We start from the raw sequence: 14,507 nt of genomic DNA, 5'->3' as shown, positions 1-14,507 counted from the left end.
TAACTTGCTGAAAATGTCTTATATTCAAGCAAAATACACACAAAAGTATGAAAACCTTGATAAATGTGACTATACATTTAATAAAATTTTGTAAGCACATCAATGACGTCATTGCTTGAAATTTTATATGCCATTCTTTGTTGTTGTGATTAGTATTGATACATGTCATTATTGTGATTTTCTCTGTTGCGAATGTTACTAGTTTATAATTATAATCTGCAAACACATTTTGCATGTCATGAAGCTCAAGTATAAAAGGCTCAATATTTTATTTGTCCCTAACAAAGTTCTACTAATTATTGTTCTTTTATTATAAAATAAGGATGTTCTTTGTGAGTTTTTTCTCTTTGGACTAAGGACACATGTAAGAATTTTGAAGCTCGCACACTTCCACTCCATCATGTATCTACAATGTTGTAGATATGTAGTGACACCTCCTTGTTGTTTTGTGTGACAAAACTCACAATTGTGAGTAATTGTACTAGAATGCTACCAAGAAATGTACAAATCACAAATCAGCATCAAGCTCATGTTGAGGGGCAGATGGTTACATCAGAGCCTAGTTAGAAATACCTAGGAACGTGCTATTACCAAAAGCTCAGTCCTTCACACCACAAGGCTTGACCGAATGGCGAGGGTTCTTTCTTGTACAATCTCTGAGAAGCTAACCACATAGAGGTCGCTATCAAAGACACGACAGTTCCTGGCCTTCCAGATATTCTTGAAGAAAGGCCTTTATACCTCCATGTTTCTTATTTGTGAGTCCCTTATAAAATACAAGTTACTAATTAGCATTTTTGCCAAAGAACACTGGAGAACCCAAACAGCTGTGTTCCCATATTGCTTGACCTACTAGTTGTAGGCTTCTATTGTGTGCATTGTATAATATTTGTTACCTTGCCACATCACGATAAGTGCCATGGTATTATGCCATAATATGAATTGTTTTAATGATGAGCAATTCTTTGTTTGCCTAACCTATCTTCCAATGATGTGGTTAATAAAATGTATCTTTTGATTTCAACAACGTAGGAACAACCCCAAGAGACCTCAAATAATAAGTATTATTTTTCCTTACATCTCAACTTCTTAGTGAAGGTTCAATCCAAAGTATTCAAGGGAGGCTTATTGTTGAGTTTAGAATATTACATTAAGCTCTAATTCACATTCAGGGACATGCGAGTTGGAGGGCCATTTGAGCAGCACTTACAATACCTTGTGCAAGCGCCCATGGCTTGACAGAGCCACCTTTAATGCTTGAGAAGCCTTGGATATCTTGGGGGGTGGTTTCTCTGGTAACACTACATGCTTGCAAAGGTGAAGCTTCAAGGAGCTGTATCATCACACACAACAAGAAATGAGAAAAGCTTTTCCGTGTAGAAATATACGAATTATTTTTGTTCTTTTTGTGGGACTTCCCCTTTCCCTTCCCTTGGGGATTAATTTGTCTAGATTCTTTACATTAATGTAACTTAAAAAAAAAAAAAGGGATCTATAGATTAATTTGTATAGATTCTTTACATTGTACTTTATTTTCTTTACTGTTTTCCTTTTTCGAAAAAGGAAGAAGATTTTAAAATTAGGTCACCTTATACTTGAGGAGCTCATTGTGTTGTGAAAGCATTAGCCCCTATATATCAAAATAGAAAAAAAAAAACATGAGAAATTGAGGACTGAACTTGAAATGAGGCAATTAAACAAAACAATATTTTTATGAAGTGGGTTTTGCAGGCTCTTCACACCCTTTGGCGAAAATCTTGGATGTGTTCCATCAAAAGTTGAATCTGTTTGGACATAATTAACAAATAAATCAATTTTCTTGTACCTCTTTAACTACACCCAATTCGCTTCACAGATGAATATGATGTAATTGTACCTTTCTTGCCCTCACTCGATTTACGCTGGCGCAGAGCTCGTTTTCCAGGTTTTGCAAATCTTTAACTTCCAATCCAGCAAGGTTTTCACCATTTAAGTTTCTAAAGCACCAGAAGCCAGAAAAGCTTCCATATAAGCATGAACAGAAAATGAAAAGCATAAACATTGGAGTGTAGGTCTATAACTGGGTACCACATTCCATGTGTGTGTGTGTGTATATATATATACCTAGATGAATCCAGGATAAGCCCAAATTCACCTTTAAAGGCAAGTCCAAGGTATGGTACTCGCGCATACGACAATATAGACTCGTCGTAGTCACCAACCATCAGCTCCATCATGCCTAGCACTGACTAAATACTATGACATCCCCACTAATGCCGTCTACGCCTTGAGAGGACTTTGTTGCATGAAATGAAACCCAACTCAAAACCATGTCTGTAGTTCAATATCAACCTCTTAACTACTAGTGCCCAATAGTGGGTGTAAAACTAGGTACCAATATATGCTCTCTCTCTCTCTCTCACACACACACACACACACACACACACGAGCATAAATCAATACAAAGATCTGCGTACCGAGTTCTCGGCCAAACTCAATAGATGCAGGGCAGACTCAGCCTAATTGTCCTTCAGAATGGTGGATTGTTCGAGTTTTGGCTGCCTGTTGGTATCTAAACGCAATCAGCCACCCACTCCAAAGTGACCCATACCTTTGTCTACAGCAGACCTCTACCAAATTTTGGTAGTGATGCACGTGAACACACTAAGGACCAGTGAGACACCTTTTTTCCTCACTAAGGGGCTCCATTCCCTTGTTGTTTGCATATACATACATTATTTCTAAGGCCGGCTCATCTTCGTACTTGTACTCTTAACGATTACTTTATCTTATGTGCTAGTAAGCTTCTTCCTCCCTTCCAAGCTTTATACGTGCATTGATATAATCCTAGTTTCAACATTTCAATGGGAGAAAATATGATATGGTATGTAAATTAGCAATTTGTGCGTTATGTAGCCACTAGCACCCTTCCAGTAACCCTAATTTAGTTACTAGCAATTTGTGCTTTCTTCATTCATTAGCACACTTGCAGTAAGCTTAAATATTTTGTATATTTACACATAAATTATTTGTGTTTATATGCGATCACTCTGATTCTTGCAACAAGATATATAATTTGAATGCCTACGGTGATTGGTCAACAGAAAGAACTCCCAAAACAGAAAGGTGGAGAAGACAAAAGACTGAACATGCTCCTCAAGTTTGCTACTAGTAGGATTGGAAAAAACAAAATGGCTGAGCCTATGTGAGAAATGGGCTATGATGGACATGTGGGAGGTTTATTCCAAAATGCTGGTTTGGTTGGTTGAAAAACGATGATTTCTTGGCCTGAATCGTTGGTTTTTACTGGCTGAAAAACGCTGGGTTGCTGGTCTTTAAAACGCTGAACAGCTTGCTGGAAAACGCTGGTACAGGGGCTGCAAAAGCGTTGTCCAGGGGCTGAAAACACAAGTGAATCAATGCTGAAAACACTGGGTTTTATTGCTGAAAAAGTCCAGGTTCTGTACAGTCCTTGCTTGAGAGAGAGAGAGATGCATGCTGCAAGGTCACTTGCCTGTGCACTTCCCGCTCTTCTGCCAGATTGCACTAGCGATAGGTTTCCTTTTATATTGCCTTGGCTCATTTGCCCTACCAGTTCCCAACAAAAGTCACTTAAAAATAATAAGTGAAAAATGGCTAAAATAGGGAAAATAGGTTTTATGTATTGGAAAATGCTCCTGATGGATTTTGATGATAATGCTGATGATCATGCTGTGTGCAACCAAAGGATATGCATCTACTCTAAGTGCCTGGGCATGCACGGTCTACGAATAGACTCACAAAAGTGTCAGAACACTTCCTAAGCTAGGCTAATTGAACCATTGTCATGAAGTAGCAGCTTGTCCACATGCACATAGGGTTAGATGTGCACGTTACACGACAAAACCACCATTCAACCCAAATGCACCACGACTACTCAACACACCACTTCCAACTCACACCACAATCCAATTCTGCTCTCTTTGCACCATGAAGTTGTCCACGGGCGCACACCTCTGCAGGTACAAGCACACACAAAAGAGCGAGGAAAAAGGAAGGGGAAGGAAAGAAATGAAACTAAAAAGTGGGAGAATGGCTTCGTAGTGCTTATCAGAGAGGTATTACAACCATCACCAAGCCAAAATGCCGAGCTTCAACCAAAACAACTCCACTCCCCGCTTCTACCAGCTTCCATAGTGCAAAAAAGCCCCCCAAATGGGCGAAAAATGTTGCTTTATAAAGCCCCATAGACCATGTTTAGTAAGTCAAGGACCACCAGACAAGTGTCCCCATCGATTTAGTAAGCTTGCATGTGAGTTGCCTCTTGGTAGGCCTCCACTCTCTCTCTCTCTCTCTCTCTCTCTCTCTCTCTTCAGTATCTGCGTGGGAAGGATCCCCCTCTACTAGCGCTAGCGCTAGAGGCCCCCCCCTTATGGTTCAAAACTTTGGCGCCCGTAAGGGCCGCGAGACCAACTGCCAACAAATGCCACATCATTGCCTTCGAGAGCGCCGCCAATGGCAACTACCAAAAGTGCACCGCCAACAACAGCTCGCGCCAACGGTCGCCCACGGCGTTATCAACCACGGCAGAGCAGCACCCATGCAACAGACACCACGGCCACCACTTGAGAGAGCTTACTCTTCTCGCCTTGAAACACACATTATAGGCCAAGTTATAGTATATATAAACTTCGTTTCCAACTTGTGCCCTCCCATGTGGGCTCATTTGGTGCCACGTGGCAGCCCCAGGTTCAGTGGCCCTCCAAGGCCTTTCAAAATACTTAGAAGATTTCAAAAAGAATCATTTTTTCTCCCCTCTTTCCAAGCTTGCCAATTGATGCACAAGGGTCTGATGCTTGAGCCGACAACCCCTACTGAAAGCTCATCTCCCTGGCTTCAAACTCCCTCCTCTGTGCTGCATCCCGACTCCTCTGAGGCCTCGAATTGAGTTACCAAAATGGCAAAAAATACTAGATCCTCCAAGGTCATCCCCAATTGCCAACTTCGACCGGCCAGAACTTCACGCTCCGGGCTCCGATTGACATGCAATCTCCTCTTGTTAGCTCCATACGCTGCATAGCATAGTCCAGAACCTGATCGAGCTTCAAAAACTTCTAGATGACACACTTTGTGAGAGTGCACGTGTGCGAAAGCGTGAGAGAGGAGAGAGAGACAGTAGACTACAAACGCAAGATATGGTGATATATATGAACACCCGGACAAAAGTGGACGATCGGCCCCAAACTCAGGCGACCGGGGGACCAAGAGCAACCGACACTATGGGTGGCTAACCCGGAGACATACTAGCCGTTCAAGTATGCCCTAGACCTTTGAAGCAACAGAGTGGTGTAAGCCTGATGCTGAACAAACCGCGTGAAGCTGAAGTTGTGCGGAAAATCATGAAGATGTTTGCTACGATGTCCACCGAAAGACAATAGTCCGACGAACTCCACGAGTGTAGGAGTTTTCTTGGGTGTCAGATCGCCAAGATATCTCCATTGGTAAAGTGTCGTCACCTATACTTTGCCGATACAAGGTGAAGATACTGCGTGAAGGTCCCAAACTGAGTGTGAGAACAACTCCTTGTCGTAAAAGAAGTGCCAACAGACCTGCAAGTGTCCTGCCCAATAGGATCTGTGGTGTCTGTAGTCAAACCGTCTAGAGAAAATGGGGAAGCCCAGGAACCTTCATGAGAATGACCGGAAGCTTGTCAATACATGAACATGTATCAGCATCTTTAGGCTCTCCATGGGACCAGCGCTTTACCATCAACATGAGATTTTCCTGCCAAGGGATCGGATCAGCCAGCAATCCAGCTTCTGAGGTCTAGTGCCAGCCTTTCTGCAACTTTCCGTCTCGCGGGAAACTCCTTCATGGGACCTAGTGTTGTGAGAGTGCGCGTGTGCGAAAGTGTGTGTGTGTGTGTGTGTGTGTGTGAGAGAGAGAGAGAGAGAGAGAGAGAGAGAGAGAGAGAGAGAGAGAGAGAGAGAGAGAGAGAGAGAGACGCTATGAGTGGTGAAGAGGGGGCAATCAACCCTCCACTAACTACCAGAGCAAGAGACCCAATACACAATGACAATATGTGTGATTTGTGATATGTGGAAGTGGGTACCTCCCTGCCCCCACATATAGGTTCCCAAGGGGAGGTAGGGCAATGCCAGATAAAATCCCCCACAACCCAACAAAAAAAGAAATATATATGAGGGCGCCTGAACAAGGTGGACAACCGGACCAGGTACAAGCTAGACTATGGTGGGCCAGCCCGGAGACACTAGCCGTACAAGGAAGTGCCCTAGACCTGTGTGAAGCAACAAAGTGGTGTAAATCTAACACCCCCTCTCAGCACCTTATACTGAACAAACCGCATGAAGCTGAAGATGTGAGACAAATGATGAAGATGTCTGCAGCGATTTCCACTGAAGGACAATACTCCACGAGTGTAGCAGCAGTATGGGATATCCCAATCGCCAAGAAATATCCATGATGTGATGCCGTCACAAGCAGTGTAGAAAACTGTTGTACTCCGCTAATGCAATGTAAAGATACTGCATGAAGGTCCCAAATTGAGTGTAAAAAACAACTCGTTGTCATGAAAGAAGTGCCAATAGACCTGCAAGTGTCCTTCCCAATAGGATTTGTGGTGTCTGTAGTCAAACCGTCTGGAGAAAATGGAGAAGCCCAGGAATTCTCATGAGAATGCACGGAAGCCTGTCAATGCATGAACTTGCCAGGTGGCTAAGCCGTGTAAAACTCCAATAAGGCTAGATGTAGGGCAATCTATGATATAAACCTCCTACGAATCAAGAAAAGCCAAATTAGGCAGTCTGCGTTGTAGAAGCTACCGTAAGCTGTAGCAGTCATTGAGAGACCGCACGGATCACCACCGGATGGTGTCCTGTCAATAGGTAGAGTAATCCAAGATGAGGGGAAAACCGGACTCAACAGTCTACGCTGTGAAGGGCCTATGAGAAGAGGTGTGGTCAGACCAAGCTGACTACACCGTAATCATCTTGTAGAAGTAGGGAAGCCAGACTGAGCAGTCTACGTTGTGAAGATCCTTTGAGAAGAGAAAAGGCCACACCAATCCGTCTGCGCAATCTTGCGTGTATCTCCTGCCTCCAATCCTCTGGTGTCAACCAAAACAAAATCCACGCCAACAACGCCACCACATCGCATCTCGTTGTGGCTCTCAATGTGAATGATATCTGAGTGGCCTACTGCCCAGGTCGGGGGAGGGGGATAAGTCTGTTGTAAGGTTATCGAGGGTGAGTGTAAGCAACGTTGAAGGTAGCAATCCAAATGGTCAGGAGTGTAGAAGAGCAACTGCACTATCATCCAAGCCAAGCTCCGAGTGACTCCGAATGTAGTCGCAAGATGCTTGATCTCCCGCATCTCGCGGGTAAACTCTCCAAGAGAGTCCAAAGCACTGAAGTCCCACTCGAGTCTGTAGATCCAAGCAATGAACCTGTTCAAGAAGAGATCTAAGATCTTCTCCCTAAGTCCATGTAGATGTTCCCGTGTAAGCAAGTGATCTGACGTGTCAAAGTCAAGTGGTAAGTGTCTGTCCACCCAAGTTGGTGGTGTCTTCTCTGGGAATGCCAAAAATCCCATATGCCATGAGCATGGACATATCTTGCGTGAACTCCTCTGATGAATGCGTAGGTGTGTCCATAGCAAACCACTAGTCACCACCCCCTCTAGAGTGTACAACCTGGAGTGTGTAACCACCGAATGATAGCTGGAATGAATGGATCTCCCAAGGATTGTATGATACGGCTGTAGATGATCAAGCTGACGTTGAAGACACCGTGTACTGCAGCAATCAATGAGAGACCGCATGGACCACCATCAGATGGTGTTCTTGCAGGGGGTAACTTCATCCTCTGTAAAAAACTCAAACCATGTGGCTGCTGTCCACCCAAATACACAACTGCCAGGTGATGAAAACGTTGCTGTCCAGCGATTTTCAGCGTGCTCGTACGCTCTCGGCATGGTCCGGAGCGGTGCAGAGGGTCTAGAGAGGGCGGGGAATCAATGTAGCAACCCAAAGTGGGCTGAAAACGGAGAAAACAGCAGGTATGTATGGCTGAAATCTGAAGCAAATGAAGAGGAATCTCGCCAACAAGGCAAGATCTATAGGGTCCGGATAGCGCTGCCCCCCTCTTGCAAAGACGCGAACCTGCTTGCCAAAACCGTTGGCAATTCAGCCCTAAAATGTAGATATGGTGCCCTCCAGCAAAAACGCAAGGGTCTTCCTGTGCATGTGGTGCAAAAAACGTTGATGTTCTTGCACTAGCTGAAAACGCAGATTGCTGGTTGAAAAACACAGGTACCGGGAGGATTTTTCAGCGACGAAACTGCCCCAGAATTGTAGCCCTTGGCAGCCATAAGCAAAAACGTTGGCCAGATTTGCAAAAATGTAGGTGGAGGGAAGTCCTCCGCAATGAAAACGAGTTGTCCACGCGTGTGCCTGGTTGTTTGCCAAACACTGGCAGATCTGCATAAAAACGCCAATGCTGGTTCTTCTTGGGAGGAGTACCTTGATGCGAGTGGTGCGCCCTCAACACTGGCGACTGATACCATGTGAGATTGCACGAGAGAGAGAGAGAGAGAGAGAGAGAGAGAGAGAGAGAGAGAGAGAGAGAGAGAGAGAGAGAGAGAGAGAGAGAGAGAGAGAGAACGCTATGTGTGGTGAAGAGGGGGCAATGTGCCCCCACTCACTACTAGAGCAAGAGACCCAATATGCAATGACAATATGTGTGATCTGTAATCTGTGGAAGTGGGTACCCCCCTGGCCCCATATAAAGATGCTCACGGGGAGGCAGGGCAATGCTAGATAAAAACCCCCACGACCCAACAAGAAAAGAAACATATATGAGGGCGCTCGGACAAGGTGGGCGGCCGCTCCCAAACTCGAGCGGTCGGACTAGGTACAACTTAGACTATGGGTGGCCAGCCCGGAGACATTGGCCATACAAGGAAGGGCCTTAGACCTGTGTGAAGCAGCAGAGTGGTGTAAATCTAACACATTTTCAAAGCGGTCAACCCGGCTCAGAACCGGCCCCCGACAAAACTTCATATGGCAATAAACTTGACCTCCAGGAATGCAAATGCCGATTTGAAAAGACTAACGGGCTCCGTATTACAAGCTCTACACACCCATACACTGAAACCTGCTTTGATCCCCTGTCAGCATCTGCCCTGTCTGTCTTGGATCTACAACCTCTTCCAGTTTCAAACTTCAATAACTTGCACATCGTGGCTTCGTTTGATGAGCTGTCTGGACCAGCTCACTCACCACTTTAAGCTCTACAATCTTAAGCAAAAAAACCGCACCTCAAATCACCTTTTCTTGGCACTCCATTAACCCTTTTTGGAGCCCTTATGGCCTAAAAAACCACATCGTTATACACTTTCGTTGCTGTGTGTCTACCCAAGATCTTTGTATTTGCTCTAGCTGTTTGCCATGCACCTGCTAGCATATCCATACCATCTTCTATGGTCAACTGAATTTGGCTACACCAACGTCCACAAAATACCAAAACCCCCAAAATAAGTCTTGGGTTACGTAGATGTGTGTATGTATGACAAAATTATGATAAAAAATATATCTTTTGGTAAAAAATACACCTACGGAACTTGTTTTTGCTAATATGCCAGACTTTGAACAATAACAACAAAATGCCTTCAAATCTTAATAAAATCAGCTCCTAAATGAGTTTGCCTGTAGATTTCTTGTTCAAAATTCTATAATAAGCACACACTAATGTACTCCAATGTGTGTGTAATCAAAGGACCACATGGTTGAATATTTTTCTCTATAAGTACTCAAGAATGACTATATATCAGCTGATTTGGCTGAATACTCTCCTCTGTAAGTACACAAAAACGACTAAAAATCAGCTTTAAATCAGCTTGGAATCTCGCTCGCAACAATTCGGCTCTGATACCACTTGTGAAGAGTGCTTGTACGGATGCCTACGTGCTCGACATGCTGTGCAAAAAAGAACAGCGCAGAGAGTTTTAGGTAGAGTTCTTAGTGAGGATTGGCATGCTTCACTACTTCTTGATGATCTATATTACCAATGAATAGATAAGGTTAGTATGGTCAGTAAGATGGGTGTTTGGCTAGTTGGCTTGAACCCTAAGTTTGAGTGAAAAGCCTGGCAGTGGTCTTGAAGCGTAGACAGTTTTATAAACCACAACCCAAGGACATTTACAACACTCTAATGTTCAAAACTGATTGGTTCTCCCCCCCTTAACAAGCAATGGGAAAAGGAACCGGAATCAAGATGGGTGGTGATAGCAAATAACATCTAGATTCCACAATGGCCGCTTTCGATGAAGATCTTTTTGTGGAAGGTACTATGGGGGGCTTTGCTCTATCGATCGGGGTCAAGGTTCTAGCCGGAGGTATTGGATCAGACAGATGGATGCTTTGGGTATAAAACGACAAGTGAGGACCTCCCTCACTTATTCAAGGAGTACCTGACAGATTGTGGCTTGGCAAGCAAGATATGCAAATGGATTCATAAGAGCTGGCAGATAGGGTTCTTCAAGAACGATTTATTCTTGGAAGGGATAGTGGTGAAAAGCCAAACGCTTCTAATTTGTACAAAAATTGTTAAATTCTACTACTTTAGCAAGTCTAGAAGGAAAACAACGGTCGGGTTTTTGAAAATATCCTCTCAACAACTAGCTTCATAGAGGTTACTTAAGAAAGCAAGAAATTGATTATTTCCATTGGTAAAATGAAGAACTCGGACGAGTGGAATAAGGCAATCCTCGCCGTCATGATCGCAAATCGCTAACAATGTGTACACTCACAATTGTGAGTTTGGTAAAAAATAAAAGATTTATAATTTGAATCTTTGGCCACATGCTTACATAAATGCAATTATCATGCAACCATATCTTCTTTCGTTACCTGTTTCAAATGTATCAAATGCTATTATCGCTGGGATCCTAATGTACTCACTTCATAATTTATTTGGTTTGGATTCTATTCTAACAAAATAATACAAAATATCAGTCTTTTGTTTACCTATATCTCTCCTCCATGTACGTGAGCTTTTCTTTCCATTGCATTGCCTTATACCTCCAATACTGCACGTTCCAAGTACAAACAACTCATTATATAAGTGACAAATTATTCAGCACAATTTAAAGTATCTTGGATACTAATTTTTTATAATCATCTCAAAATCTTTTGTACATCAAAAATTACAAGGGGAGGGGGGTTGTCACTCGCAAATATGCAAACATGTGGGTTCAACAGAAAGATTCATTTCGCGCCATTTTTAATTCACTTTTACCATACAAAAGCATACAAATCAAATGGGACATACAAATGGATATCAATCGAATGAGACATACATGGACTAACTTAAAACATTTACATCCACAGCTCATGTATGCCACTTGCTATGAGACCCAACAATACATAAGACACAAGGACAAGGAGGGGCATTACAGAGATCCATACCAGAGTAGAAAGTTTAGATATAACAAAAGACTGACAAGTAGATCTCCTATGAAGACTAATACGTCAGAGGTAAGTGGCATAACAACCGTTGGAAGAGTCTCTACAATAGGAGCATTTGAAGACTCTAGCACATTGATCTCCTCTAACTTTGCTTTGCCCTTGTTTGAGTCATCAGACTTAGAAGTGTCACCGGATTGTTTATCCTTCTTGCTTTGCTACCATTTCCTGCAATCCTTCTCCACATGCCCTTTTTTATGGCAGTGATAGCACTCGACATTACGCATAGAACCCCGAGACTTACTGTATGAGCCCCCATGTTCCTTGCTTTTGGCACGACTTTGAGTGGGCCCCCTCTGTCTATCACTAGCAACATACGCATCACCATCCTTCTTGCCTTCAAGAGATTCCTGCGAATCTCCTCGATAAACAGACTCCCAAGGACGTCGTTGTACACTAGACCGGTACCAGGTGCTCAATTACTAATCGCAGTACAGAACGTATCCCAAGACGAGGGTAAACTGCATAGCAAGAAGATACATTTGATTTCCTCATCGAAGACCAAACTGAGTCGTCAACTGAGTGAAAATGATATTGAACTCATTAATGTGAGTAGAAATAGTGCCCTCTTCCTTCATACGAAGGTCAAACAGCTTCTTCATCAAGAAAACCTTATTAGTGACACTTTTGTTCTCATAACTAGAACACAACTTATCCCATACATCTCTAGGAGTCCTTTCTCCAACTATAGTAAAGTACACAGATTCGGCCAAATGTAAACAGAGGGTAGATTTGGCCTTAGCATCAAGTCTCTCCCACTCAACATCTGTATACTCGCCTCTGGGCGCTCCATGATAGGATCCAGCTGGCCTTTTTGTATAAGAACATCTTGAATCTGCTCTTTCCAGATGGCAAATTCGTCCCATCAAATTTCCGGATATTGTAAATATCATTTTCACCACTAGATGACATAGCTGTAAGCTAAAGATAATATGGCGATAAACACTGGTACATCTGGGAAAAATTCGACAGAGTTTCCCCAAAAAAACTGACAAAATCTCAATCCAAAACTGTCACAAGAGATCAATAATGCATCAAAAGTAATGCTCTCAGAGCATAAGACAGACGCATCAACCACCAACTGTGCATAAAAAGTCAAAAAGCTGACGCAAGACTGCCAACAGGGAGTCAAATGCACCTAGCCCTCTCTATACATGTCCTATGGTGAGGCCACGAAAAAGGGATACTGCAACAACCTGTATCACCGAAAGGATCTCAATATTCGAGAATCCCCCAACTCAAGAAAACCTCACGCTATCGACCCTCACAAAAGGTTATGCAGACAAGAAACCAGCCCAGTCTCAGAAAGGGCCTCCGAACCGAGTCTCAGAAACGGTCGGGACTGCAAAAAACAAGCCAAATCGGCTCCACAAAGGTACATATGGCAGTTATCGACTCAACGTACATCCACTGTCAAAAATACTGGAGTTGAAAAATACAACTTCTAAAGCGTAGCTCGGATGAAGCTTTCAACTGCACGAACAGCTTCGAAAGGGAGGTAAAACCCCAGGACACCTATTGGAAACGCTCTTGGAACGATGAATTTGCCGATGCCGAAATCGGAAACGTGTTTGCACTTTTGAAAGTACGTGCGCACGGACACAAAAACGGCAAGCACAAACCTTGCTCTGATACCAGTTGAAGGTACCGTGGGAAGCGTGTGCGAGTGCAAGTGCGAGAGCAGAGAGAGAGAGACCTGCTTTGGGTAGAGCGCACAGCAACGTTATCCTGTTGCAACTCCTTATTTTTTTGTATATTAAAGAATAAGTGTATATAGGTTAAGTTAATAGATGGGTTAGTAGTAAGTGGGATGTCCGGCCAGTTGTCCTGAATCCCAACATCTACTACCTCGATGCAACTCGTTGTGCTCCATTAACAAAGCTGTTGTGCTCAAGGCTCCGACTCCGGACTCGCTGTTGATGCTTACTCTCCTGGTGAATGACCCAGATGGAAGCAAGAGAACTAGCCAGAGAAGGTGAAACAACCAGAAAGAGAAGAAAAGGATGCAAGCACAAACTAGAGAAGGTAATGTACACAGAAGCACAACCACCCAAAAAGAAGGTACTGTATGCATGTAGCCTTATATTACAGTGATTAGAGAGATTGTGGAGAGCCAATAGCATTCCGAACTTGAAGACTCCAGTCCTAACTTTCAACAGCGCAAAAGATAAATCAAATGTAGACTCTTGCAGCACGACTGTAATTGAAGACTCCAGTCCTTACTTTCAACAGCGCAAAAGATAAATCAGATGTAGACTCTTGCAGCACGACTGTAATTGAATCTTTGGATACAACTGGTTCCATTGATAAACTTTACCAATGGATGTATCTCCAAATACTACTCTATCTCGATCATTCACTCAACAGAAAACTCAACTCAATTTACCAATAGTTTCACTCAAAGCAGAGAAAGATTCAATATTTTCTCATACACAATATGAAGATGTGACAAAATTCCTTGCAAGCCCTTATTTCGATAAGAATTCTTACCAAGTTACAGATGTGACACTCATACTTTCGACAATGATGAGAACTAAAATTCCCAATATACCTTAGAAATTTTTCAAAATTCCCAATCTATCCCTCGCGATAACTGAAAACATGGGAAAACGGTTATTGCAGCTATGATAAGTTTTCAGTTTAGCAAAATAGTTATGGTCAATAATAGTGGCATGAAATGGGATTTAACAATAAGAGCTTTGGACACAGAAGCACTACAACATATATTTTTTCCTTCTCTCGGAGTTTCTACAACTACCCCTGGGTTTCGTTTTAAATGGGAGGGAATCTCACGATTGTGGCTATGTTACATTATTACATCTAGTCGTCCTAGTTGCAGATACGAGAAGTGACATAGCAAGGAGGACCCCTGCACTTGGATGGTCTGAATCTTTGCTCTAGAGACATGTCTCTTTGCCAAAAGCCACACTCCTTCGATGGCTGGTCACACCCCTTCACCCAATGGTTACAACTCTTCGTCCAAAGGATATGTCTTTCAGAGTCACAA

At 43.1% G+C, this 14,507-nt stretch overlaps 1 protein-coding gene across 3 annotated transcripts in view; it reads right to left on the bottom strand.

Annotated features, from left to right (window-relative positions):
* Positions 1-473: 473 nt before the first annotated feature.
* The window catches only part of LOC147449129 (agamous-like MADS-box protein AGL11), a 64,321-nt gene continuing 50,287 nt past the window's right edge, over positions 474-14,507 (bottom strand). For 2 of the 3 annotated variants that reach the window (XM_086521692.1, XM_086521691.1), the window contains exons 4-8: positions 11,003-11,064; positions 1,877-1,976; positions 1,743-1,784; positions 1,589-1,630; positions 474-1,333 (exon numbers count right to left, since the gene is read on the bottom strand). In XM_086521692.1, coding sequence (XP_086377818.1) covers positions 1,169-1,333; positions 1,589-1,630; positions 1,743-1,784; positions 1,877-1,976; positions 11,003-11,064 — 411 coding nt within the window. In that variant the 3' untranslated portion in view covers positions 474-1,168. The remainder of the gene's footprint in view (positions 1,334-1,588; positions 1,631-1,742; positions 1,785-1,876; positions 1,977-11,002; positions 11,065-14,507) is intronic. The other variant, XM_086521693.1, reaches the window with a different exon arrangement.

This window comes from Adiantum capillus-veneris, chromosome 10 (assembly GCF_014529385.1).
Source record: "Adiantum capillus-veneris isolate H3 chromosome 10, ASM1452938v2, whole genome shotgun sequence".
NCBI lineage: Eukaryota > Viridiplantae > Streptophyta > Polypodiopsida > Polypodiales > Pteridaceae > Adiantum > Adiantum capillus-veneris.
Note: the sequence above shows the minus strand (reverse complement) of the source record. Positions and strands in the feature narration are given on the sequence as shown.